This window comes from Falco punctatus (genome assembly GCF_963210335.1).
Source record: "Falco punctatus genome assembly, chromosome: Z".
In the NCBI taxonomy this organism is placed as follows: domain Eukaryota; kingdom Metazoa; phylum Chordata; class Aves; order Falconiformes; family Falconidae; genus Falco; species Falco punctatus.
Window position 1 is genome coordinate 68,599,530 of NC_137586.1, and position 25,261 is coordinate 68,624,790.

Sequence of the window (25,261 nt, forward strand, 5' to 3'; positions counted from 1 at the left end):
GGCTATTGACTACGGTTTCTGGAGGATGCCCCCCTCACACAGACTGACCCAGACAAATTATCACAGCTTTACCACAGTAAGCTGCCAGCCAAGAATGCACTGCTGCTTAAAACAGGTGGTGATTCTGTCCCAGCAGAGCTGTCAGAGGAAACCACTTACTTGCCTGACTTGTGATAAGTATGTTCCAGCTTCACATCACTAGGGCTGTGACTATAACTGTGACCCTGACCAGCAGCCACCCTTTTGCATGCTTTGCTATGAGCCAGCCACCTCCAACTGCTTCTCTAGTCTGGCTGTTTTCTGGTTTGAAACTTCTAAACCAGGACCTGCCTTTGTTCTTTTTAGCCGCACAGCTTCCTGCCAATATGAGAGTGCAGACAGTTGCACTAGTTGCATGTAACTCCATCCTCCTTGGCTTATGCAAACTGCTGTTCCTTCTTCAAAAAGACTTTAACTATCACTTTTTTACAAAGATCAGTATATATCCTCCTTATAAAGAACAGATTGATAGGTTAACCAAAAAAATTCCCAAAAGGCCAAAAACCCCCACCAAATGCTGCAATTGCTTCCTAAAGCGGGATTGCTATCTTATCATTCTTCTGTTTTTGGACGGGTATCCTGGGTGCAGACATAAAAGCAGTAGAAACCTTGCAGTTAACCAGCTCTGAGTCAGAAACAAATCCCTCTAGTGGGCTGTTGCATTTATGAATGTGACAGCTTGGGCAATAATTCTTCACCTCATTCTTTTCCAATGTCTAGGACCACATCCCCACTACACAAGTGAAATGGAAGGGTGGCTAGTCTTAACTGCTGCCACATTCCATGGCTGGTGGTGGCAGGCTCAGCTGAAGGCAATCATCAGACAGTCTAGGTTGTTTTGACTCGTTAGACTTGTTGCTCAGAGATAAGAAGGGAAGTTAAATCACAAGTATAGGTCACACATACCTAGACGTTACAGCACATAAATACGTATCTGGGGAGTCAGCTATTTACAAATAGCCAAAATCTCACATGTTCATTTACACCTTAACAATAAAACCCACGATTCCACAGGTAATTTCTAGCAAGGAAACCCTGTGACTACCCTGCCATGAAGATGATGCAGTAATGTATCTGAATTACTTGTTAAGTGAATGCATGTTCACATCTCTGTAAAAGGATGTATTGATTACTTCCTCAGGCTTTTGAAACAGGACCAGCTTCTGATGCCCTTAAAAGGAAGGTCTATATATTTCCTCCATCAAGGGAAAGATTTGTTCACGTGCGTTTCAGCTTTCCAACTCTGTGGCCTCTGTCTCTTGAGAGGGGAAGGACTATTAGATCCATACAAAATAAAGACAGTCTATGTTGAAAAGAAAGGCAGGCCAGGCCAATGGAACAGGTGAGACAAGATGCTTTGTAAACAAGTTCTTGAAGAAAAGCAAGAGTAGAGGTCTGTATAGCTAAGTGAGAATATGATGGCATGGGCTAAGCACATAGGGAAGGAGCTTCCTCTCCTGAATGAGGAAAGTCCCAGAGAAGAAATCTGGCAACAGCACTGAGCTCCATCTAAAAAAATGCTGGCACTTCTAATCTAATCACAACTTTTGAATGGTACAGTCAAACTCAGCTAGTTTGAAAGCACAGAAATAGACAATGTGGGAATTGAGGCAAGCAGTCAGCATGCAAAAAGACTGCTTTTGCAAGTTTCAGTTTCCCTTTCTCCATGTTCAACAGGAATTTAAATGTACCTGTAGTCTCTGAATTCAGGTGTCCTCTGTAAATGTCTGCACTCTCACCTGGTGCACACAGAGATAAAAGTCAAGGAACTATGTCAGCTCATACCAACTGACAAGATAAGCTAGATCTCTAAAAGAGAGAGTATTTCTTTGTGTATTGAGGTCCATTCACATTTGAAATGGTTGAGTGTGACATTTTCAATCACAGGATCATCAGGACGTCACATAGTTTAATTTTCCAGCTCAAAGTTGGGTCATCCATAAGGTCAGACCAGGTTGGTCTTGGCTTATCCAACCATGTCTTGAAAACTTCCAAGGATGAAGATGGCATAAGTTCTCCAGGTAACCTGCTTCTCTGCTTGGCTGCCGTTGAGGTGAAAAGGTTCCACCTTATACCCAGCCTGAATGCCTTGTTTGAAGTCCTGCCCTTTGTCTCTTGTCCTCCCAGCAAGCACCACTGTAAAGAGCGTTGCTCCATCTTCTTGAAAACCTCTGTGTCAGTACTAGGGTGCTGCTATGAGATCCCCCCTAAAGCTGTCCTTTTTTGGGCTGAGTAAGTCCAGCTCCCTCAACCTCTCCTTATAGGATAAGTGCTCCAGCCCCTGACCATCCTGGTGGCCCTCTGCTGAACTTGCTTCAGTTTGACAACGTGCTTCCTTTGGCGTGGGCCAAACCTGGGTGCAGTACTCTAATGAGTGCTGGAGAGACATGGGTAATCCCTTCTCTCAGCCTAGTGGCTGAGCCCAGGATGCTCTTGGCCCTGGTTGCTGCCAGGGTGGACGGCTTCATTGTCCAGTGAGACACCTAGGACCTTTTCTACAGTGCTGCCCCCCTGCCTGCCTCTCATTTCTCCTGCCAGTCCACTTCTCTCCTGGATGGCATGTAATGATTGTTCCCCTTGGTTTGGCGTTGCGTGCAAAACCGATAATAATGCTCTTAGTCACCTTCTCCATATTGTTGATAATGATGCTAAACGCAACAGGCCCCAGGACAGACCCCTGCAGTACTCCCACTACGGGCCTCCAAGCAGAGTTCGGGTATGACCCATTAACTCCCACCCACTGGGCTCAACCATCCAACCAGGTTTTTTTCGCATCCAGTTGTCCACCTATGATGGACCATAATATTCCAGCTGGGATAGAAGAACAGTGTGGGAGACCATGTAATAAACCTCGCTAAAGTCAAGGTTCCACTGCTATACCCTCCTACACAGATCTACCTATTTGGTCATGGGTAAATTAATGTCATGTCGGGTTGGTCAGGCATCACTGAGCCTTGGCAAATCCATACTGACTGTTCCTAATCATTGCCTTCTCCTCCATGTCCTCAGAAATGTGTTCCAAGAGGCCTTGCTCTGTGATATTCATGAAGATCAAACTAAGGATGAGTTTGTGGAAGATGGGGCCTGCCATTATGGACTTTGGCTCATTCATTGTATTCAGCAGGTATATGTCAAGGGAAGAGGTTTCATTTCACACTGCTTCTCTCTTCCCCAGCCTCTTGTATATTTGAGACTCCATAAAGCTTTATAGTATATTAGGTATGTTTGCTAAATCATGTTGTAGGAGCAATTAGAAATATTTCAAAGCTTTTATATCTATCTGCTTGCCCTTTCTCCAACCATAAAAAGATATACCATGCCTTCTTTAGTCCCTGTTTCTCTTTGAACTGGTCAAATCCTCCTTGCTCCTGATCATAAGTATGCTTATGTTAACAACATGGAAAGGAGATATAAAGTAAGATTGGTAAAAACTAGGAGATGCTACTTAACTTTAGAAGGACTTCAGTGCTGGTCTACAGGACCACAGGGTGGTTTATTAAACCTTTCACCACAATACAATTACATCAGAGTCAGGGATGAAAATTTAAACTACTCTTTTCTTGTCTTCCATGGCTTAATGGAGGTTCCTGGATGTTGTTTCAGATAGCTCAGTGGGATGTTGTTTCAGATAGCTCAGTGGAGATGCTCACTTAATATGAAGCTGAGATCTGGGACACAATCAGACAAGCGGAGATGTGAACAACATGCATCTGTAGACACAAAATCTAAAGACACAGCATCCTTTCCTGTCCCAACCTACTCCAGCCATGATACTTTGCCTGATGTAGTAACGGTCAAAGAAACAGGCAGTTCAGAGGCAGAGGAGGAGACTAGCAACGTGGAAACATCAGAGTGTGTTAATGTTTGCAAAACCAGCAACAAGAAGGTGAAGTGAATACAGAGGACAAAAATCTGTGTTACAGAGAGACTGCTAGGCAGAACCCTTTATCTTTCCTCATAAAGGCTGAGATGTTGACAGCGGAAGGCAAAACCGACAGCAAACCCATCTTCTGCCAAGACATCATCAAAAAATGTCACGAGATGGAGCTTTACGCGTTCCAAAATGGCACGGGGCTGGGGGGTAGCGCAACTATCCGGTTTGGTGTCGCGGTAAGAAACGGGAGGTCTCCTCGAGCCTCACAGTTTCAAGTCGCAAGCTGAGCCCGCCGCCTGCCTGCGGTGAGACCTTCTGACAGGCAGCTTTTCCTCCTGCGGCTTTGCCACGGACTGCCGGGCCCCGGCGCCGGGCGCTGAGGGGCGCCCCTCGCCCTCCGGTGCGTTACCGCCGAGGCCGCCGCCGAGCAGCTCGTTCCTCCACACCCTTCACCTGAGCCCCCGCGCCCTGCGCGCAGCTCCCGCCCGCCGGGGCCGCGGACACCCCGGCACACGCCGAGGCCTCACGGGCAGCGCGGCGCCGGCCCTGGGGAAGCGCCGCCCGCGCCAGGGGGACCGGCAGGGCGGCTGCGGCGTCCCCTCGAGGCGGACCGCAGGGGCCCGCGGCGCGGCCGGCAGGCGGCAGTGCAGCGCCGCCCGCCCAGGCCCTGACTGGGGCGCCGCCCCCGCCCGCCCCCACCGCCGCCGCCGCCGCCGCCGCCGCCTGGGGCGGAAGCGAGGGCGAGCGGCGGCCGATGCCGTGCCGCGAGGAGCGGGCATGGCGGACGGGACGCGCTCGCTGAGCGGCGGCAGCCCGGGCTCCAGCCCGCTGCTGGGCGGCCGGGGCCGCGCCGCGGTGTTGGCGGGGAGCGGGCCGCCGGGCCACAGCTTCCGCAGGGTGACCCTCACCAAGCCCACCTTCTGCCACTACTGCACCGACTTCATCTGGGGGCTGGCCGGCTACCAGTGCGAGGGTAAGGGGGCGGCGGGGGGCCAGGCCGGGCGCCGCGCCGCCGGGCTGCCCGGGGCGGCCGTCGGTCTGCGGGACCTGCCGGGAGCGGCCGCCGCGTCCTGGGCGAGGTGGGGCGGGGGGAGGGAAAAAATACTGCTGGTAAAAATTATAATAATAAAAACAGTGCGTTCTACTAAAAAAATCTAACAATAGTAATAATAAAAATTCTATAATAATAAATTCTACAATGAAGTCTAACGACAGCAATAATACTAAAAATCCTAACAGTGCGTCCGAAACCAGCGATAATACTAAAAATTCCACTATTAATAACCATTCTAGCAATGAATCCGAACGAGAGTAAGCCTAACAATAATAATTCTAATTATAAACTATAATGATAAAAAATTCTAATAATAAAAAAAATCTGGTAATAATACTAATAGCAGCAGTTCTAACAATGATAATCAAACCTCAGCGATGCGGCGCTGTGCAGTGACACGGGTGTTCGCCGTGACCCAGCGCTGCCCTTGCCCACCCGGAGACGGACCCGCCGGTGCCCGCCGGGCTGCTCGGTGGCCGCAGTGGAGCCATCCCGGGGGTGCCCCTACCTGCCGTGGTGCCTGATGGCACGGAAGAGCTGCAGCCTACGTGGATTTTGAACATTTTACACCTGGGCTAACGCCAGGGAGGGGAGAAGGAATTGCTAGGTCTGCTTGCTGGCCCCCGTGGCAGCTGAGGTTCCTGGAGATGACGAAATTTTGTTGTGTTCTGGCACAGTGAAACCAAGTGGTGTCGTAAGGGAAAAGAGGGGTTCTCCATGTCCTGCTTTAAAAAAACCGAACCAAAATAAACAAACAAAAAAAACCCCAGACAACACCTTGATGTCTTCTTGAGCATATGCAGCCTGGGTAGCTTGGGCTGCATCACCCAAGACCGTGCCTGGAGGAGTCGGCTCGTACAAGAGCCTCATTGTTTGGGTGGTATCAAACAATGCCCTGGGTGTAGAGCAACTACCCTGTGATTCTTGAAATAGCTTCTTCCTTTTGTCGTGGTTGTGGGTGAAGAGGGTGCAGGATGAAGTTCGGTGGAAATCATGTTCCCGTGTGGTGCAAAAAAAGTCTTGCAAGAACGGTTTTATATTTGCTTAAAATTGTGCTGAGGGGTGTGTAATTCTGTGTAGCAGAAGGTCACTGCCTACCCTTACAGCAAAAAAGCCCCGAAGTCGAGTGAAAATTTAAGTTGTGAAAATGCACAAAGCTAATCTTTTATAGTTTTTAATTATATGATGACTTAAGAAAAGGCAAATTGTTGGAGTAACAAAAGTGGACATTCAGGTGCCAGTATTGTTACTTGAAGAGCTGGGCAGCTTTGGTGTGTTAACAGGTAAGAAAATGTGTGAAAAGCTTTTGTCCAGGATGTCTCACTTTTTTTCCTGCTCACATACTAGGTTCGTAAAGGTGGTGCATAGCTGTAACTTGAATTTAGGATCTTTTCCTAGTTCGAAAGCTGCTGACAGTTTGTGGTCTGGAATTGTTTTTCTCCTTTGGCTTTTCAGGCTGAATTCTGGGTAAGGATCGTTATGGTGTGCTAATGAGGCACTTCCAAGCTGTGCAGTTAAGGTATCTTTTAGACCTACATCTGGAACCTCTACCCCAAACAAGTTGTGTGAGGGGTAATGAGAGAGAGAAAAAATACCTTAAGTCTTCATTACCTGTAACATTCCCAGCTCTGAGCGTGGGCAAAACCCCTGTAATATGTTACCTTGCACATCAGTGTTTCCTTTGGGTGAAGAACTAATTTTTTTTGTTTCCCTGTTGTCAACCAGCTGTGCTCAGTGTCATGTTTGTCTTTTCCAACAACTTACGACTAGGCAACAAATTCCAAAAGTACCTGATGGGTCGGTCATTTGCAGATGGTAGCTGCTTTTCACAGCCATGTGTACACCCTTGTACCTTGTTGAACAGCTTGTCAGCCCATTCTTTCAGAGTTATTTAATAAAAGCTAATACGATATTTTAAGTAAATTTTGCTTAATAATTACCTCCTTGTCACATTTGCTTTAATTAATGGAGTTTGACCGATGTTCTTTAGAAAGTAATATAAAAGGTTATCTGTAGGAGTGCCAGGCTGATGAAAAATAAAGTAACTTCACCCTGCTTTTAGTGAAGGAAATGTTTGCAGTAGAGTGGAAAACTTTGTGGATAATTGCTATCTCCTTTTTCTTCTCCCCAGAGAGTCTAGGATTGTGGGTGTAATTGCAGCTGAGCTGATGTTGTCTTTTGGACTCGTTTTGAGAAACCATCTACAGACTTCAAAATGAAGCTGTCAAGTGGCCTTTTTCTAGGTGAATTTGCAATGGTTTCTGTTCCAAATCCATGGCTTCAGATATTCAGTTTCCTGGTGCTGTTTGTGTTGACATTCCATGAAGCTGGTCTTGATGGAAACTTTCTGTTTTGAAGCTCAGAAGGGAACTGAGCATGCTGATGATAAGATTCCATCAGTTAAAAAGGAGGAGGTGGGAGGAAGCCTCTGCCTATCACCATTTTGAGTAGTTGTGTTATCCCAAATTTCAGTTCTTCACCTGATGTGTAAGAGCTGTTCACACACAAGAACTGAGACACCATGTGTCGCACGTATGTGCAGACATGGGTGCTTAGTGGTAAATCCACGAAGCTAGCCCCTTCTTCACACGTGGTAAGGCATTTTACACACTTTGAACAATTGTTTACCATTTCATTTAGTCTCACTTAATTCTCATTGATTCTTATGAGCCTTGAATCCATTTAAAGGTACAGCATTCTTCTTTTATGTTCTTTGGGGAGGGGGCTTTGTTAGTAGGGAGATTCCTGTGCTCCAGGGTGGATCTTTTAATATGTAAATTAGGATCGTTCACACATAATTCGAGTAATTTTTTGTTTGGTCTGGTTAACATGGTCCCAGCTTGACATACTTATGGTATCTGTTCCTTCTCTCAAGGCCATGTCTTCTTACTTATTTGTAAGACTTTATTAACATCCTCTGTTTTCCAAATTCTTTCTTGATTTTTGTTACAGATATTTACATATCTTTTTTTAAAAAGTAAATAATTCTTATATCAGTTTTGTGGCCTAATTGACCCGGATTTGACTTCTAATTGTGATGGTGCTTTTGATCCTCGGAAAATGGCATCTTCTAGATGTGAATGATCAGGTCTATGGAGGTTTTCAGTAGACTTATCCTGCTCAGTGAACTGGCACATGCCTATGTGGCTTACATGGCTGTGTAGCAAAAATACAAGAATAATGAATTCTCAAGACATTTCTGGCAGTGCAGGGGCCAATATAAGTGGTCTTTCCCTTTCGCATAGAAGAGATGCTCTCTGTACAAGGCACGAAGTGTCCCAGATCTAATCACTGTCTTTTAAAGGAAGATACTGCTTCCACCTCCAGGTACTTCTGGGAGAATTGCAGCTCTTTTGCTAGATTGTCAAGGTATTTTCATAAAAGAAATTTTACAGGAAAGGCAGTAGTCTTCCTACGTGGATTAGGTGTCCAGTTAGGTCTGAAGATGTCACTGTGTTAAGCTTTTGTGCACACATTTGTTGTAATCTTGGTCAGCCAGGCTTGCAGCTACGTGTCTCTCCTCCGCCCCTGGCCGCAAATTTGTTTCCTGTATAGGCGTTGTAGAAGACTATATTTTTCTTGCCACTTTACTCTTTGTAGCTGTCACTTTCTTTGATAAGTGTGAAAGAGTAAGTGATGTTTGGATTGTAACACAATTACTCTTTTATATTGCTCTTGCTTTCCCAAGCCTGGTAATTTCAGTTTCAGTGGATTTGAATTTCCTCAGACTTGGCAAAGAAGAGGCAGCATAAGACGCTGTGTGTGCATCTTAAAAATACTATGTATATATGAAGTTAATGTAAGAGATAAAGAGAGTTGAATTCTCACTGGTTGTGCACAGGAGAACCAATTTCATACACTAAAAAAATGGCTAGTAGATATTTTAATTTGGAGTTTAGGATTTATTTTAGCCACCAGTAAACACTTTTCTTCTCACAGTGCTTTTTCTTTTTTCTGTAAAGACTTAAAAAAAAGAAATCTAGGAAGAACTGTGAATCTGTACATTTTGGGGGCTGCATTTCCAGTGCTATAAATCTTTCTAATGTGAACTCAGTTTGGTTTTTTTTAGCCAAAGGTTGAAATGTAAGGGGTTTGAGTAATAAGCAAGTTGGTTAGCAAATGTAACAGAATTTTAAGCCATTTTTAGGTTTTATATATATATCTATCTATCTTTCATTAGAACGTTTATTGGAAGCAACTGTCATGGACTTTTTGGTATGGTTTGTGTCTGTTTTTACTAGGGAAATGTAATTTAGGCATCTAGGGTACTTGTCTTGATATGAAAGCACTAACTCAAATAATGCTTTGGGAAATAGCATCCTTGTTTTCTGTTTTTGTATCTTTGGAGGCTTTTTGTTTGGTTGCTTTTTAGGCTTTGTATTCTAAGCAGAACCCCCAAACCTGTTCCCAGATGCAGAAATTGTTGTTTTTCCTAATCTGGGTTAGATGTTGGCTGGCAACACTGCAGCTTTTCCAGAATAATATGTAAACTGTGAATTGGAGTGATGTTTATGCCATAAATATCTGACTTAGCAAGGCAGCCATAAGGCTGCTGTGATTCATACAGGTATGTCCCGGACATTGGCAAGCCATGTTGTGCCTCGGTGGCATAGGAGAACCTGGAGATACTCAGACAGCATCTCTGCAGCAGGCTACCTATGCGTATTCTGAACATGTTTTGAATGGAGTCTACTTCATTTAAAGACTGTTCTAAGTAATTGGAGTCAGATAGGGAAAGTGTATTTCAGTTTAAAGCTGGGTGTTAGACCAACAGAGAGTTTGTAGGGCTATGGAAATAGTAGCAGGGAATAAAGGGAGGAGGAGCAATCCCTTTGAGCTCTCACCCTTTCCAGTTAGTTCAGTAGTAGGGACAGGCAGCTGGAACATCCTTGACCCTGCTGAGTTTTGAAGGACGTGGATGATGTGTGAGATTCCCCAGAAAAGTCTTAATGTTTACAGTGCACAAGGAAAACAAATTCTTCCTTCTAGTGAGCTTGGCTTGCTTTTGGTGCATGTTGAACTAAAAATGCTGCAACAAGGTAAAACTGCAGTAAAACCTTGCTTCTATTCCACAATTAGTTTTATTTTCAAGACTTGCTGGCTTCATTCTTTACTGAGTTCCTCATCAGTGGTGGGGTCTTTCCATGCAACAGTGAGCTGTTTGATGTTGACATGCAGTGTGAGTTTGTGACTGAGATGTTTTTGATAGGACTTTGGACAGGATGTGGGTATGACTTTGCTGTATTTAAAACTTAGATTGAGCCATGTGACTCTGGATCCATCTTGGGAATGAACACAAAAACTGGGGACACACACACACAAACACACCAAAAAACATTCCCCCAAAGAAACCCTGAAACCTTGGCTGAATTGTGACTCTGGATCCATCTTGGGAATGAACACAAAAACTGGGGACACACACACACATACACACCAAAAAACATTCCCCCAAAGAAACCCTGAAACCTTGGCTGAATTGTGGTCAAGCTGACATATATGTTGGGGGAAAATGTTTGGGGCATTGACTGACCCAGTGAAAGATGCAATTTACTTACCAGTCTGGATTTGCAGGATAATCCGTTTTGTACTAAAAGAATGTACACGTTTCTTTTCCCCACCTCCCTCTGACAGTGCTTTGGAGGAAAATATCATTGTCACCATCAGTGATGCAGAGGAAAGGACAGGGAGCTTTGCAAGTACACACGCAGCTTTTGTAGCTGGAAGCTATATTTTGTGTTGATAGTGTTGTCCCAAATCTCAGGCCAGAAACTCGGTTAGGTAGTAAATAACTTACTGTAGAAAGTGTTACAGCCAGTAATCCAGTAACAGGCTTTGCACAGCACTTTCACTTACCATCTGTGTTACTGCCTCAATCTGACTCAGTGATAAATGGCAAAAGCTATAAGGAAGGTGCTCATCAATCCATCACAGTGTGGAGTGGCTGCCGTTGGCACTCTGCAGGTTTCCTTTCAAGATGATCTTTCATCTACTGTTGCTTAGACTTAATATGTTCAGGTGTTCCTCGGCCATTTTCTAGGCTAATACTCTCATTCTTTTAATCTTGCACAAAATTTTTCGGTCTTCCTTTGGTAAGTTTCCTGTGGACCATAGTTCTTGCAGTCCTGTGCTAGGAGTCTAAAAAGCCTTTTATTCTTTCTCACAGTTGTGTGGGATAGAAATGCTTGACTAGTTATTTCTTTCTGATAAACAAAGTACGTTGAACTCTAAGGCTTTTTCTGTAAAATGTTTTTTAAGAATTGTACTGAGCCACCTAACAGCATTTTCTTTAAAACTTTGGTAGCATTTCAATCAGAAGTGACCCCAGTACTTCAAGGGTGGAGAAGCACACGCATGTTCCTATTTTCTGTGATGTTTGTGTGCATTAGCTATGTGCTGATACATGCCGTGGTTCAGGTTTGGTTTCTTTTTACGAACTAGTACATTTGGGTAACACTTCCCCTTTCACTAGAGGTGGTGTTCATTCCTTCTTTATAGATGTAGACGTTGGTATTGAAACGGGGTGTAGTGCATCTTACTCAGCAGCACTCGTCTCTATGAGGTTACTCTGTCCTCCTCCAGTTTTAGTCATAAGCAGTTTTTTTCTTTAGTGGTGATGTTACTTTTATTTCAGTGTTTTCCTGAAAATGTATCCTGGGGTTTTCCATGTGAAATAAGCCCATTAAGGATACTTTGCATTGACAATTGCTTTCTAACAGGGGATGTGTTATGTACAATAGATATTTATTACCCAAGTGTAGGTGCTGATGTTAAAGTGGGGTCTGGCACTTACAGTGCAATGGAGGATGACATGCAAGATTTTTAGTTTTCAATCTCCTCGTGGCAGTTTATGACAAATGTTTCTGCTGATAAACATGCCCCCACCCCACCCCACCCCGTCTTGTTCTGAATTCCACGTTCCGGGATAATTTTACTGCACTGTTTCCCAGGGGTTCCCTCTGGGCAGGGTCCCGTTGCTTGTCTGTTTTCCCCTCTTTGATTACATGCTCTTTGCCCCTCTTTGATTACATGCTCTTTGTAACTTGTCCATAACGTTGCGTTTCTGCTTAGTATCCCATAGAAGCCTGGTTCTGTTCTTGATTTTGGAGCAATTTTCTCAGGTAGAAGCTTTGAATTACCTTTGAATCAGGCTGTCCCTGGATGACCTTTGCTTTTTGTTTATGTCATTAGTTTCTTCCAGAGTTGTTTCTAATACTGCATTTCATCAGATCAAACTGTCTTCCTTCTGGGGTACTTGTTGCTCATTAGGTCCATTCTGAGCTGGCTGGGGAAAATCCCTTTGATGAAACTGCTTTTGCAACATCTGTTGAAAACAAGTGGCTAAGTTACATTCAGTTATTTAATTTAACTCGGCTCCAGTGGGAAAAGAACAGGATGTATGTATAGCAGATAGACCTTTCTAAACCATACGATAGTATGTGCTGATCACTTCCTGTTCTTTTGGTGTTGGATTTCTCTACACACACACGCACACCCCACCCCCACTTTTTTTTGTTTGTTTTTTGTTTGTTTAATAGCACCTTTCAGTTTTGAGAGAAGCTTTATAGGAAACGCTCCAAAGCAGAGAGCAAAAACTAACATTTGTACGTCACAGTGTGATAAGGAACTTAGTGGAAGCCTACTTCTTTTTTTCTAAATGTGCCACCACAGTATTTTTCCTTTTAAACCATATTGTTGCCTACTGTTATTTCACTTGTGGAAGTCTGTTATTCACTAGAGTACAGGCAACCCCTAATTTCACTTCCTGTTTTCATTTAAATATTTTTATTCACTTGGTTCTGGAAGAATGTGGGTGTGTGCATGTGTATGTATATATGTATTCATACGTATATACTCACATACATGTATACATGCAAAGAACACATGTATTTGTGTTTTTCTATGTTTGTTGCTTTTTCCCTCTTTAAAATTGAATATGAGTGATTTACTTGGAAGTATATTTAGGATTATGAATGTCATATGCTGATATTGCTCACCTGCTTGGTTTCTTTTTAAATACCACTTGTATTATATGGCATGCCACTTGCTATGTAAAAATAATGTTGTTTAAGAGCTAAAGCAACTAATAGTGAGAATAAAAATTACTGTATTTGACCACAATTAAATCCATCCCTGGAGGTTTTACATACAGAAGACTGCTACAGACATTCTGAATACTTTGCTAAACAAACATGCTTGGGAGAAACTGAATGATCTGAACTTCAGGTGTTAAAATAGGAGCACTGTGGTGTTCTGCACATAGCATTAGTTTACAGTGGCTATGAAATAATCTTTGCAGTATAAGTGCAAGAATATGTAGCAAAAAAATCTCTGTTCCTCATTGCATTTCTTTCTCCTTGACAGAATATGTCACATTTTAATGTCTTGGTTTGCTATGATGTAATTCAGGAAATGAGCCTGTCCTTTTTCTGCAATACTTTCTCTACAGCACGTGGAGATAATAACTGGTACACCTTGTTAACCAGTGAGCATAAGATTACTCCACTAACCAGTTCCTTAAGAGTTCCAAACAAAAATACTTCCTCAGTGCTGAAACCATTGCATGGTTGGGAGCTTCAAAAGAAGGCAGAAGAATACAAGGAAATTGCTAAGATTCCTCTAAGCCTGAAGAGGGCATAAGGGAAAGGTCTGAACATAAAGTAGAAAAAGGCTACTTGTGTTTGAGACTGTGTGCTCTCTTTCAGAATAAAAAAATGTGTTTTGCGAGGTGAAAGATTTTATTCAGAATCTAGTTAGGATGCAAGAGTGAGTGTAAATCATCACACAGACACATTCCAGGACTGCTAGTCCTAATCAGTTTCCCATGAAAATTTATCTCATATAGAAAGGAGCCCTTAGACTTGAAAGAAAGGTGTGGGCTGAGTAGCATGGCCTAGGAAAACTTTTTCACATTAAACCTCTTCTCACAGTGTTAATAAGGAGGACTGGAAAAGCTGATTTCAGACTTCTTGGATATTCACAAATTAAATGTTTGGAGAATTTAAAATTCTCAAGACACTTATGCAAGTTGATCCATAAATTTTGGGTGGCCACGGATACTGTTGGATATAGTGGTGGTCCCCACACTGGAACAGTTGTGCCTGGCAGGTGTGCACGTGAGCTGTGAGGCAGTGTGTCTGTGCTTACTGCTGGAGAGTTGTCATTTGGTGGTAATAGCAGCCCTTCCAAAAGGTGATCACAACCCCTTTTCCCTAGAAGGGGTTGAAACTTGAGAAAAATTGTGCTTGCAATTATATTTGGTGCTCCAGCCCTCTGCCTGGATGCTGGGGAGACTTAACTCTGCAAAGAGAAGATGCTAAGTGAGAAACTAAGCATGTGACCCAAAATAAGGAGGTGTGAAAGAAGAGATGTAACCTTAAAAACAAAAACAAGTGAGAAGATTCCTGTTTTGGTTTCGGTGCTGTTGACTTACATGCCTGTAGTTTCTCTTGTGAAGAAGACAGTTAACCAGCGACGCATATTCCCAACAGCAGCTGAGACTATAAAACCTCCGTAGCTAAACCCTTTTTCAGAAATAGGCCAAAGTAGGAGGTAAAAATACTGTCATGTTAAAAATGTCCTTCAAAAGAGCTAAGTTATCGTGTCCATTCTGGTTTTGACCTCTCTTACTCCATTCCTCTTATATTCTCTTTGCTCCAGAATAGCTCCTGTCTGGCAAGTACCTTGAGATTTTTTGAAGCTAGTGTATTTCTGACTTGACCATTGTTTCTTCAGGAGGAACAAATAGATTATTTAAAAAATAAATCATCCTCCTCTTCCTTTTCCCAAGTTTGGAAAGATAATGGAGATATATTATACTTATTCAGTACTTTTGGTCACTGTAACCTTTTTTGTAAATATGGGAAGCATGGTCTCATGGGAATCCTTAAGAACCTTTAAGTATGCGTTGGTAATTCATGTGTATAAATTAATAGCTGATTATATTACATAATAAATTAAGAGCAAGTGATACAAAAACTTGCCCTGCCAGTCTGATTGATTAAAAAACTCACACCAAACAACAACAAACCAAAATAAACCCTGAGATCATTTGGTCCCTCTTTAGGAACAACTTACAGTTTCTCAGGGGTAAATCTTGAATTTTACTGATTTGTGAACAGAGCTATTGCACCTTGGAAGTTCTGGTGTACTCATAAGTGGTCTATATAACTTGACACTGCAGGCTTCTGTTCTCCAAATGGATGTAAATGCTCAGCTTCTATGAATTATATATGATCTTACTCATGTGAAAGAGACTGTTGCTTAAATTCCAGGTGAGTATATTCCTGAGTCTCCAATGACTGAAGCCTAAGTGGTGGAATTGAAATCCTTGCTCTTTCTTAACAGGAATCTTTTTGAAATGCTTGGCATTTGTAGTAGGATTAAGAATGGTGATTCAAAAAATAAATAGCACCTTAGTTTGCTAGCCTTTCTGGAGTGCCTTGCGAATGTTTGATTTTCCTCCGATTCACCACTGTATGAATCATTTACCTTTAGTTTCCTGACCATGTCAATACCCTCATAGCAACCATACTGAAGAAGACACTGAATGTTCTTACCCTGCTGGCACAGGACCCTGTTTCTTTGCTTTTTGCCTTTTTTTTTTTTTCTTTTTTTTCCTTTTCTTTCCAGCTCGCTTTTTCACTCAAATCCTGTAGTTTTGTACACTTCTGTCTGTGATGCAGCTTGGAAATGAAGCCCTATAGGAATTAGAGGTAGAGGTTGCCATGGCAACTGGAGGTGTTTTTGTGTGTGAGTGGTTTTTTTTCCTTCACTTGTTTTGTTTTGTGGTGATAGGAAGTGTTGAGATGCCCTAAATAACGCTGGGATTACCCAAATTAAAAGAGGAAGAACACTTATTTTAGGGTTACGTGTGTTAATAATTTGGCCTACATTTTAATTGTACTCAGTGTTTCTTTTAAAATTACACTGTGCTGTGGAGATAGGTGGGTGCTATTGTAGCCAAGATTAGCAGTGTTTTTTATTCTAGTCTCTTCAGGATTTTTTATTACGTTTTTATGTTCTGTGTTCAGTTTTTAAACGGCAAGGTGGAAGGAAGTGCACTCCCTAGGGATTGCAACCCTCCTGCTTACTGGTTGCATAACTGAGAGGCAGGGGCTGGGTTTTTGTAAAATGCTGCCTGTCACTCCTTCCTTGATTCATTCGAAGGATTATGTGTTTTGGAGGGAATTCTTGGGTCCCATCTCCCCCCACCCTGAGCACTGAGCAAATTCATTGAGGCTCTGTGTGCACGGGATGCATGTGAGGTGTATGTTGTGTGTCCCTGGTGATGCACTCCACAGGTGCAGGACTACATTGAAGCTGCTCTGAATGTTGTAGTGTTGAGAATTATCTCCACATCTTTGAATATTGTGAGGGATTCCAGGCAAATGCAACAAGATCACAGTTTTCTGCCAAAACGCCATCATGGATTATGAAGTCCCACAGTGCATTAAATTCTGCTGTGATCTGCCCTGTTTATGTAAGTAACTCAAATTCTTCTTTTTTCAAAGTTGAAGATGTGCTACTGTTATTTCCCTTTTATAAGTGAGGAGCCATTTTGGCGTGAATATGTCTAAAATTGCAGAAGTGTTAACAGGACTGATTTTTGTAGGAGACATCTGTGTTGTCCACCTGGCTTTTCAGAAACTATTGAAGTATGACATTGACAATGTGGTATGTGAAGTTCTGTGTGCTGTACTGGGCAACCAGTGATAGTAGGTCAATGTATGTGAGGGGTAGAAACCTGCAGTGTTTATGTGGGTTGCCTAAGCATGATGAAGTTTTCGTTTTACGGACACTTGCAGTAAATGTCAAATTGTTTTAGTGGATTTTCCTTAAAATTGAGGGCTGGATCAGTCTTGCTTGTGGGTTTTGTTGTGTTACTCTGTTCTGAATACTGTAAGCTATAGCTCTTTGTTTTGACCAGTAGCTGTGAGTCAGCTGGAGAGTGCTGATAAACAATTGACAAAGTTTCTCTTTGTAAAGCATCACCCTCAGAGCAGTGAATTGCAGAAGCAGTTGCACACAACAGCTGCAGGGAGTTAAGTACCATGTCTTTAGCATTCATGACACTGGTGTGCATGTCCTAAAGTAGATGGTTCTGTGGTCTGGCTGGGTCTTTGTTGTCACTCCTCTGTTTTTAACCATTACATGCTTCTCTGCCCCTGCTGTCCTATTTCACTTACAGATGCTGCAGAGCTGGCACCTCTCTGCTCTGGCCACTGGTTTTTATTTATCTATGGTTCAGTTGATTGCATGGGCAATCTGCAGCAGAAGACAAAAAAGGCTCCAGCTTAAAGGTAGAACCAGGGGAAAAGATGAGTGTTTAAGTGTCTTCAAGAGGCTTGTCTTTAGTGGTATCTGGTATTTGATGTTTTTTCTTACCCTCGTGGCATCACATGGAAATTTTGAGTGGGGTGTCATTGGAAGACCTCTCTTCTCCCTTGAAGGATGTTAGGAGCTATAGCCTTTCACTGCAGGTGCAGTGAGGGTGGACAGAGGTTTTTCTGTCAGATTTCAGGCTGACTTGATCAGTTCTAGCTATGTAAATATTGCAGTCTGGAAGACCTTGCAAAAAGCCAGACTATGTTACATGATCCTGGCAATCTGGCCTGTATGGGCAACCTTCATCCTCTGGCCTGTACAAAAGAGTTACTGGGGTGCTTAATTGTTTGCCCTCACACAGATCTCTGTGGTTCAGAGACAATTCCTTTTCAGGATCCCTGTCTTGAGCGTAATTAAGTACCACTGCTAGTCACCTAAGATTGCGGGCTGGCAATTCCTCCTTGCTGAAAGGAGAGTCGCAGCCATCCCAATGGTCTGTGGCTGTTGCATGGTGGATGTGACTTCCCAGTAGTGTGCATCACCATGCTAGAACCACACAGTGGAAAGACAAACTCAGTGAACAGAGGGCAAAAACTGTGTCCCTCCAGGCTCCCTGTGCAACTCCATGTTGTGAGTGGGATGCCTCTTGCTCTGGAGGATTTTTCTTGGGGAACTGTCAGGAGATGAGTTGCTGAGCTCTCTCCTGATGTTAAAACCCTCTTGGAGATTCCTGGGTTTCCATCAGTGAACCAGTGCCTTGTCCCAGGTACTGTCCTGTCTTTGACCTAACCCTCAAGAAGAGAAGTTGTAGGTGATTTCTGGGTCTGGATGTGAGTTTTGCACTAGCCGTCTTCCATCTCTTCGAAGAAGAAAAAGCTTTTGATGTCGGGGAGCTGTTCTATGCTAAAATAACACATCTTTTAAATTCTGTGTCCACCTTCATTTCACAGGTGTGAAGTCTGATCCAGATGTCTTTCAAGAGGGAGAAAGTAAAGTCTACGCAGAACTCTCCTTTCACATAGAATCATAGAATAGTTTGGGTTGCAAGGGACCTTTACAGGTCATCTAGTCCAAACACAGACACACCATGTAATGAGCAGAGATATCTACTAGATCAGGTTGATCAGAGCCCTGTCCAGCCTGATCTTGAATGTTTCCATGGGTGGGGGATTCACAACTTCCCTGGCCAACGTGTTCCGGGGTTTTGCCAACCTCATCATAAAAGATTTCTTCCTTGTAGCTAGTCTAAATCTACCCTCTTTTAGTTTAAAACCATTATCCCTTGTTCTATTGCAACAGCCATACTAAAAAGTCTGTCCCCATCATTTTTATAAGCCCCCTTTGAAAGGCCACGATAAGGTCTCCCTGAAGCCTTCTCTTCTCCAGGCTGAACAACCCCAACTCTCTCAGCCTTTCCTCACAGGAGAGGTGCTCTAACCCTCTGGTAATTTTTGTGGCTGTCCTCTGGACCTGCTCCAACAGGTCCACGCCTTTCCTGTGCTGAGGACTCCAGAGCTGGATGCAGGACTCCAGGTGGAGTCTCACCGGAGCAGAGCAGAGGGGCAGAATCACCTCCCTCAACCTGCTGGCCACGCTTCTTTTTGTACAGGCCAGGACATGGCTGGTTTTCTGGGCTATGAGTGCACATTGCCAGCGCGTGTCCATTTTTTCACCCACCAGTACCCCCAAGTTTTTCTTGACAGGGCTGCTCTCAATCCCTTCATCCCCCAGCCTGTACTGACACTGTGGCTTGCCCTGACCCAGGTGCAGGACCTTGCAGTTGTCCTTGCTGAACCTCATGAAGTTCACATGGGCTCCCTCCTCAGTCCTGTCAAGGTCCCTCTGGATGGCATCCCTTCCCTCCAGTGAATCAACCGCATCACTCAGCTTGGTGTCATCTGCAAACTTGCTGATGGTGCACTCAATCCCACTGTCTCTGTAACAGTACTGGTCCCAGTACGGACCCCTGAGGATCATCACTGGTCCCCATCTGGACATTATGCTGTTGACAGCTCCTCTCTAGATGTGACCATTAAGTGAGTCCATACTGTTATTTGCCATACTGCAGCATGTAAAGTGGAGAGGGAGGACCCCTCTTGTTTCTGTAGGCACAGCTGGCAGGGTGTCTAGGGTTTTCTGCTGGGTATGGTTATGATGTAGAAAAGCCTGTTGACAAAATGGAGGTGGCTACTTCTGCTACTGTGGTATAGCTTCCTTGTGCAGTTGTTATTTGCTCCTTGGAGTGCAAAGCACTGGTAGAACTGAGCACACAGTGTAGGTGCCTTTGTTGTCTCTCTAGCTGTAGGTACTCTAGCTTCATCTGGTTAGCAGGATTTAGGAAACCTGCTTGGTCAGAGATGGAAGGCAGTGGAAGGTGCTTTTCTGACGGGTGCAGTGCTGTTCATTTGACAGTATTGGGCTTACTGTACCAGGGAAGATGGAAAAGCAAGATAGAGTTTATTGATAGACTTCAGAATACTTGAAGCCTTACTGAAGGGAGAGTAAGAGGTCCTTAGGGTAGCCATGGGGCTTTAAAGCTACCACTATTCAAGCAAACCTACTGCAACCAAATTGGTGCTGTTGTGATTGACAGTTCAGATGTATCATTGAACTCATTTGACTGTTTTGTTGTTTAGTAGCTTGTCTTGTTTTTGCTTGACTTGTTGCTATGTTATTTCCTAACAGCATACCTGAAATACAAATGAATAAGAATTCAAATATGCCGCCTTGAAATTACAGAGCTCAGAAGTTATAAAAACATTTTTTGGGGGTAACTATACCTACAAATAGAGCTCGCTGTCATGTAGACAGTTCTGGAAATACAAAGTACAATGTAATCCACAGTAAATACTTGGAAAAGCCGAACAGGTTTCTCATCTCTTCTGGACTTTCAGAGGAAGAGTATCCACAATGCGGGTTTTACTGAACTGTAAGACGAGCAAAGGCCCAAGGTTTCTCACCACAGTGAGAGAGGAGGTTGTTTTTAACACCTGACTTCTTAAAGCTTTCAGAGATTTTTCCATTTCTGTCTTGCTGTTTGAAATGTTCTGTGAAGACCAGGGCTTCTTTAGTGACAGTTTTCCTGGTGACATTTATGAAGCATTGCTTAACAGACTTCTAAACTTAAACTAGGTCGTGCGTTTGTCTGAGAGAATGTACAGGTCTTTGCATGGTTCTGCTGAATTGGGAAATAAGCTGGCAAGGTCCATGTACTGCATCCAGCATTCCTTTCAGCAAATAGTCACAATATTCAGTCTGGCTGTGGTCAGAGTCCTAAACAAAAAAGCTAAATGTGTCTGTGTTGGCAAGCTGCTACAGTGGAAAAGGAACTCAAAACTGTGTAACAAATGTAAAAGTTAAGTCCCACAAAATTTTAGTGAAAAGAGAATGTTGCTTTTAAGTTACTCATGAAATCAGCATCTCCTCCGTCAGCTGGAATGGTACTGTCTGCATAAGCAGTCTGATAACAGCATGTTTTATATAATAATTTTGAACCATTGAGATTAAAAAAAAATACAAATCTTTTTCTCCAATCTATGACTGCTTAGCTTGTGGGCATTTCCTCAGAGCTATTGTCTTCTAATTATCAATGGATTTATTCAGTGAATGCAAAGGCGGTTCGGCTGAACAAAATAGTTGGCTTCCAGGATGGGGGATGACTTCAGAAGTGAGTGAAAAAGCTCCTAAAGGGCAGAGGCACTGTATGATTAAGCCTGTATTTTGGCTTCTGTCATGTCAGGCATGTGCTGTGGAAAAGAGGAGGAAAAAACCTACTTTCTTTTGATAGACTGACTTTGCCTGAATTATCTTGGTGCTGATAGACCCTTTAAGTCCCACTGATTCATTGTTTGGAAAGTAGAGACTCTTATTGTTGTCCTGCATAATAGCTTTAAAGCTTTGGTTTACTCCCTGGCTTTGCTAGATTTTTTGTTTGGTTTGTTCTGTCCATCTGTAGACAGTTGTCCTTTCTCCTCCTCCTAGATATGCTGCAGTAGCTATGCCTCCTGTAGTGAGCGTACAGTGCACTCTGCCACGGTCTGTATGGGTGTACTTTTATTAAAGTACAAGCTGATTGTTCCATGTTAAGTGCTACTTCTGTACCTGTCTTCCTTCCCCAAGTGCTTGTAACCAGCCTCCTAATAAACCAGTGTTATTGTTTCATGACTGTGAGCCCTGGCAGAACAGAGGTGGAAGCTAAGACATCTCCATGAATGCTGGTAAACAAAATGGGAATTTTGAGTTCTTCCCAGGTTCTGGGCTAGATGGTGATCCACCAGAAGGCAGAGGGCCCTGCTTTGTTTCAGGGTAACCCTGGGGAAAGTGGTTGGACTGAACAAATATTTGCTTCCTCTTTCTTAATAACAGGGGTAATAAGAGAACATCTCATATTCTCTTATTCTAGCAATGATTTCCAGAGGTCTTTAAAAAGGAGCTGGTTTTTTTCACTTCCTGAGCACTCTCTTTTTTCTTTTTTCTTTCTGTTTGTGAGGGGAGGTGTAAGAATAACACTGGAAATAATGTGTAGGTTTTGCCACACTACGTGTTTTTTTTGCTGTTCTTTCTGGTCTGCATTCATTAACTGTCCAAAATAATCATCTGACTTGTTAAAATAAGCAGCACCTTGCTTCACGAAGGTACCTACCTAGCTGCAGAAATAGTTGAAAGAGAAATGGAAATAAACAGTTCTTCATGGCTTGAGTACACAGGGCAAGAAATACTGGAACGAAGTTGTGAGAAGGGAGGTTTGGTTTGGACATCAAGCACCAGGTTCATAGCTGTAAGGACTTTGGAGGATGTAGAGTAGAGTTGGCTGTGTTCGGAGGCTGTGGGTCGTCTCTCCTGGGTGGGTGTTTGGAGCAGGTTTGGCTGCCATTTGTCAGGAATACAGACTAGCTGAGCTCATGAGGTTACTTGCTACTCAGTTATCTGTAACAATTAATGTGTTACTTATGTGCTTTCATTATAGTTATATCAGAGACACACTGAGATTCATGCCTAAAGTAGTAAATATTTTTGTAGAAATTATTTTGACAGTGTAGCTATGTGCAGAGAAATAACACACCATCTGAACTATAACATTTGGCTGTTTGACATCAGTTGAGCAGAGTTGTTACTACTTATATTTTTCTGTTTGGAATGAGTTTCGGTTTGCAGATCTGAGAATAAGGGGATAGAAATTCCAGTGTTCCCCTCATCCTTTGGGCTCAGGAATGTCCTCATATTTTTCTTCCCAGCAGTTGTCTTCTCAGGAGCAAATCATGCAAAACCTCTGAATTCCCATAGTCATTTGCTTTGATAGATGCTGAGACTTCTGTTAATTGCTGAATTTGTATCATTGTCAGGCTTGGTGTCAAAAGTAGGACAACATTTTGTAATTCTGAGGAACATTCATATTCTGAAGAGTAGCTCTGACTTCAGGGAGAGGAAATGCCTCTAATTGCAGAATAGGTTGCAATAATGGCTTGATGTAGCATAGGCAAATTCAAATACTCCCTCTTCTTCAGGACTGATGATGCCTTATATAAATTGGTGACATACAGAACAAAGATTTGTAATAATTGTGTCTGCTTAAGAGAAATATTGTTGTTGCCAGAAGTACTGATGGATGTCTCTTCTTATCACTAAACTTTACAGGAAGCCTGGGAACATTTTTGAGTGGATAATTTACCCTTACTCATTCTTTCCTATCCCTGTTCCATTCCTTAATCTCGGTGTAAGTGAGACCATGTAACATATATCTTGTTTTTAATCTGGTATATTGACTTGAAGTAAAAGAATCTTGGCTTCTGTAAATTGTTGTGTTTTAGCAGGCTGAAAGCAGTTGTACTGAATTACAGCATGTGAGAGTCTGACTGTAACTCTTCAGACTATGTAGTTAGATGTGCTGCACTCTTAACAGTAGTGCTCCCTACTGGAGTTAATGACAATGAAAATTACTGAAAGTAGTGAAAAGGAATTGAAAAATTCACCCTGCTGGAGTGAATTACACCTCTGGAGTAAAATGGCATGAGCCATTATTCTTTCTGTAGTGCCTGTTGCATTTAGAACATAGTCACGTTTACTGCGAAGCACAAAGTTTGAAACTGCACCACATATCCTTTGTGCTGCCCTGAGACTGCTCCTAAACTTGATGGTTCTGATTTCTTGCTGAAGTTGGTGGCCTGTTGCATCAGGCATGTGGTAGTGTAAAAAGTGCCTGTTCTGTCACCTTCCCAAGGAGTCCACCTAATCCCAACAGTTCGCTGGAGAAATAGCAACACTGTCATCATACTCCTGGTGTTCAGCACCCTGGAGTCTGCAGCCAGGAGGCAGGTGGCTCTTCAACCCATCCGCTAGCAATGTGGTCTCAGACCAGAGTTATCACAAAGTACAAGTCTGTGAACTTATCCTTTTGCCATCTGTAAGGAGCTGGATTTTTTGGGTACCCCTTCTCTTCAAACAATTGCCCCTCTCTTGGGGCCTGTTGCAGTGTTCCCATGGCTAAGTCTTTAAACACGTGATGGGATTGTTAAGAGGCATGGTCCTGTTTTTTCAGAGACCTGCTTGCCTTCAGTCAACAGAAGATGACACTCCTTGTAGCTGCTGGGATTTGTTCAGATGGAAAAAGAAAACTTGGTTACAGATGAGTCGTATTTGATGTTGAAAATGCAGTGATGAGTTGGAGGTTGTTGTGTGAAAAAGGAGTGAGAATCTCAGGGTGTGGGGGCTTGTGATAAAGAATGAAAGCTGCTGTAAAGTTGAAGGTGGGGAGAACACAATTGTCCCGCCTGCATCTGGTCTGGGAAGCTATTTATAAACGTATTTGATTCTTAAAAGGAATACTTAAAATTTTCGAGCCTAAAATATGTGTGAGTACAGAGAGATATTCCAGTTCAGGGCAGGAGGAGTAAAGTTGCATTTAAATACCTGATGAAGACTTTGTCCATGTTTCTCCATCTACTGTGTTTCATGTTTTTTTGAAGATAACCTTTTAAAGATGACATGGTTTGGATAGGGATCATCTGTAACATTTGCAGACACCTGCTACTGGAAAAAAGAACTCCCCAGTATTAAATCTACCATTTTATTGCCTGGGGTCTATGAACATAAAGTGATGTGTATGGCAGGGGTTGGGGGGAAATTCTCACAAATCGATGAGCCTTGAGTCAGCTTGTACAGTTCAGGCAAGAAACGAAGTTAGGAGTTGTAATGATGCATCTAGGGAAATGCATGCCCAGTGTGTATGAAAAAAAGGCAAATTGAACGCTAGACATTATTAGGAAAAGAACGGGGAAGGGTGACACAAAAGCCACTTCTATGCTGCTATACGAACTCACGGTGTGTGCATACTGTCTGCACAGTGGCTGAACTGCTGGTGAGTCCATAGGAGTATCATGCAGCTTGAGATATTTAGGAAGGCTTTTTCTTTCCCCTTTTTTTTTTTTTTAATCACCCTTGTAATTCTTGCATGTAATCTGTGTAAATTTATAGGGCTTTTTGTAGAGGATTGTAGAGATTTTTCATTTATGTAATACCTCTACATATATCAGGCCATCCAGTCAGTAAACTCTCCAAGACAGGGATGACTTCCAAGTCTTACATTTAACAAGATGCCCTAGAGAATTACTGCTTTTCATTTAGTTTTATTTATGTTCCCATTAATGAGCTGAGTATGTTCTTTAATGCATTGCACTTAAAGTTTTCCAGAAATGAAAAATTTATTATGCACTCATAGCTGGGAAAACAATTCTGAGTTACTAGGCCATTCCTGGCTGAGCTAGTGGTTTGTTTTAAAAACAGGAACAAGCCCTTTAGTCAGCTAGGCCATTCAGTAATCTATAACCTTTCTGAAAAGATTACAATAAACTTTTGCAGGCCCTTGCTGGGAATTACAGCTTGTGCAGGTGACAAAATGCGAGTGAGTTACAGCACTCACAGATGACGATGAACAACAAGAAACTATTGTTTTCCAAGTCATCCAGTCAATACTG

The 25,261-nt window shown here is 42.9% G+C and overlaps 1 protein-coding gene and 1 long non-coding RNA gene across 2 annotated transcripts in view; one reads left to right on the forward strand and one right to left on the reverse strand.

Moving 5' to 3' along the window:
• Positions 1 to 25,261, reverse strand: part of LOC308056985 — a 153,529-nt gene that overhangs the window by 106,024 nt on the left and 22,244 nt on the right. The gene's annotated exons all lie outside the window — the stretch shown is intronic.
• The window catches only part of DGKQ (diacylglycerol kinase theta), a 112,828-nt gene continuing 88,401 nt past the window's right edge, over positions 835 to 25,261 (forward strand). Inside the window, exon 1 of the mRNA XM_080372975.1 lies at positions 835 to 4,886. Coding sequence (XP_080229101.1) covers positions 4,691 to 4,886 — 196 coding nt within the window. The 5' untranslated portion in view covers positions 835 to 4,690. The remainder of the gene's footprint in view (positions 4,887 to 25,261) is intronic.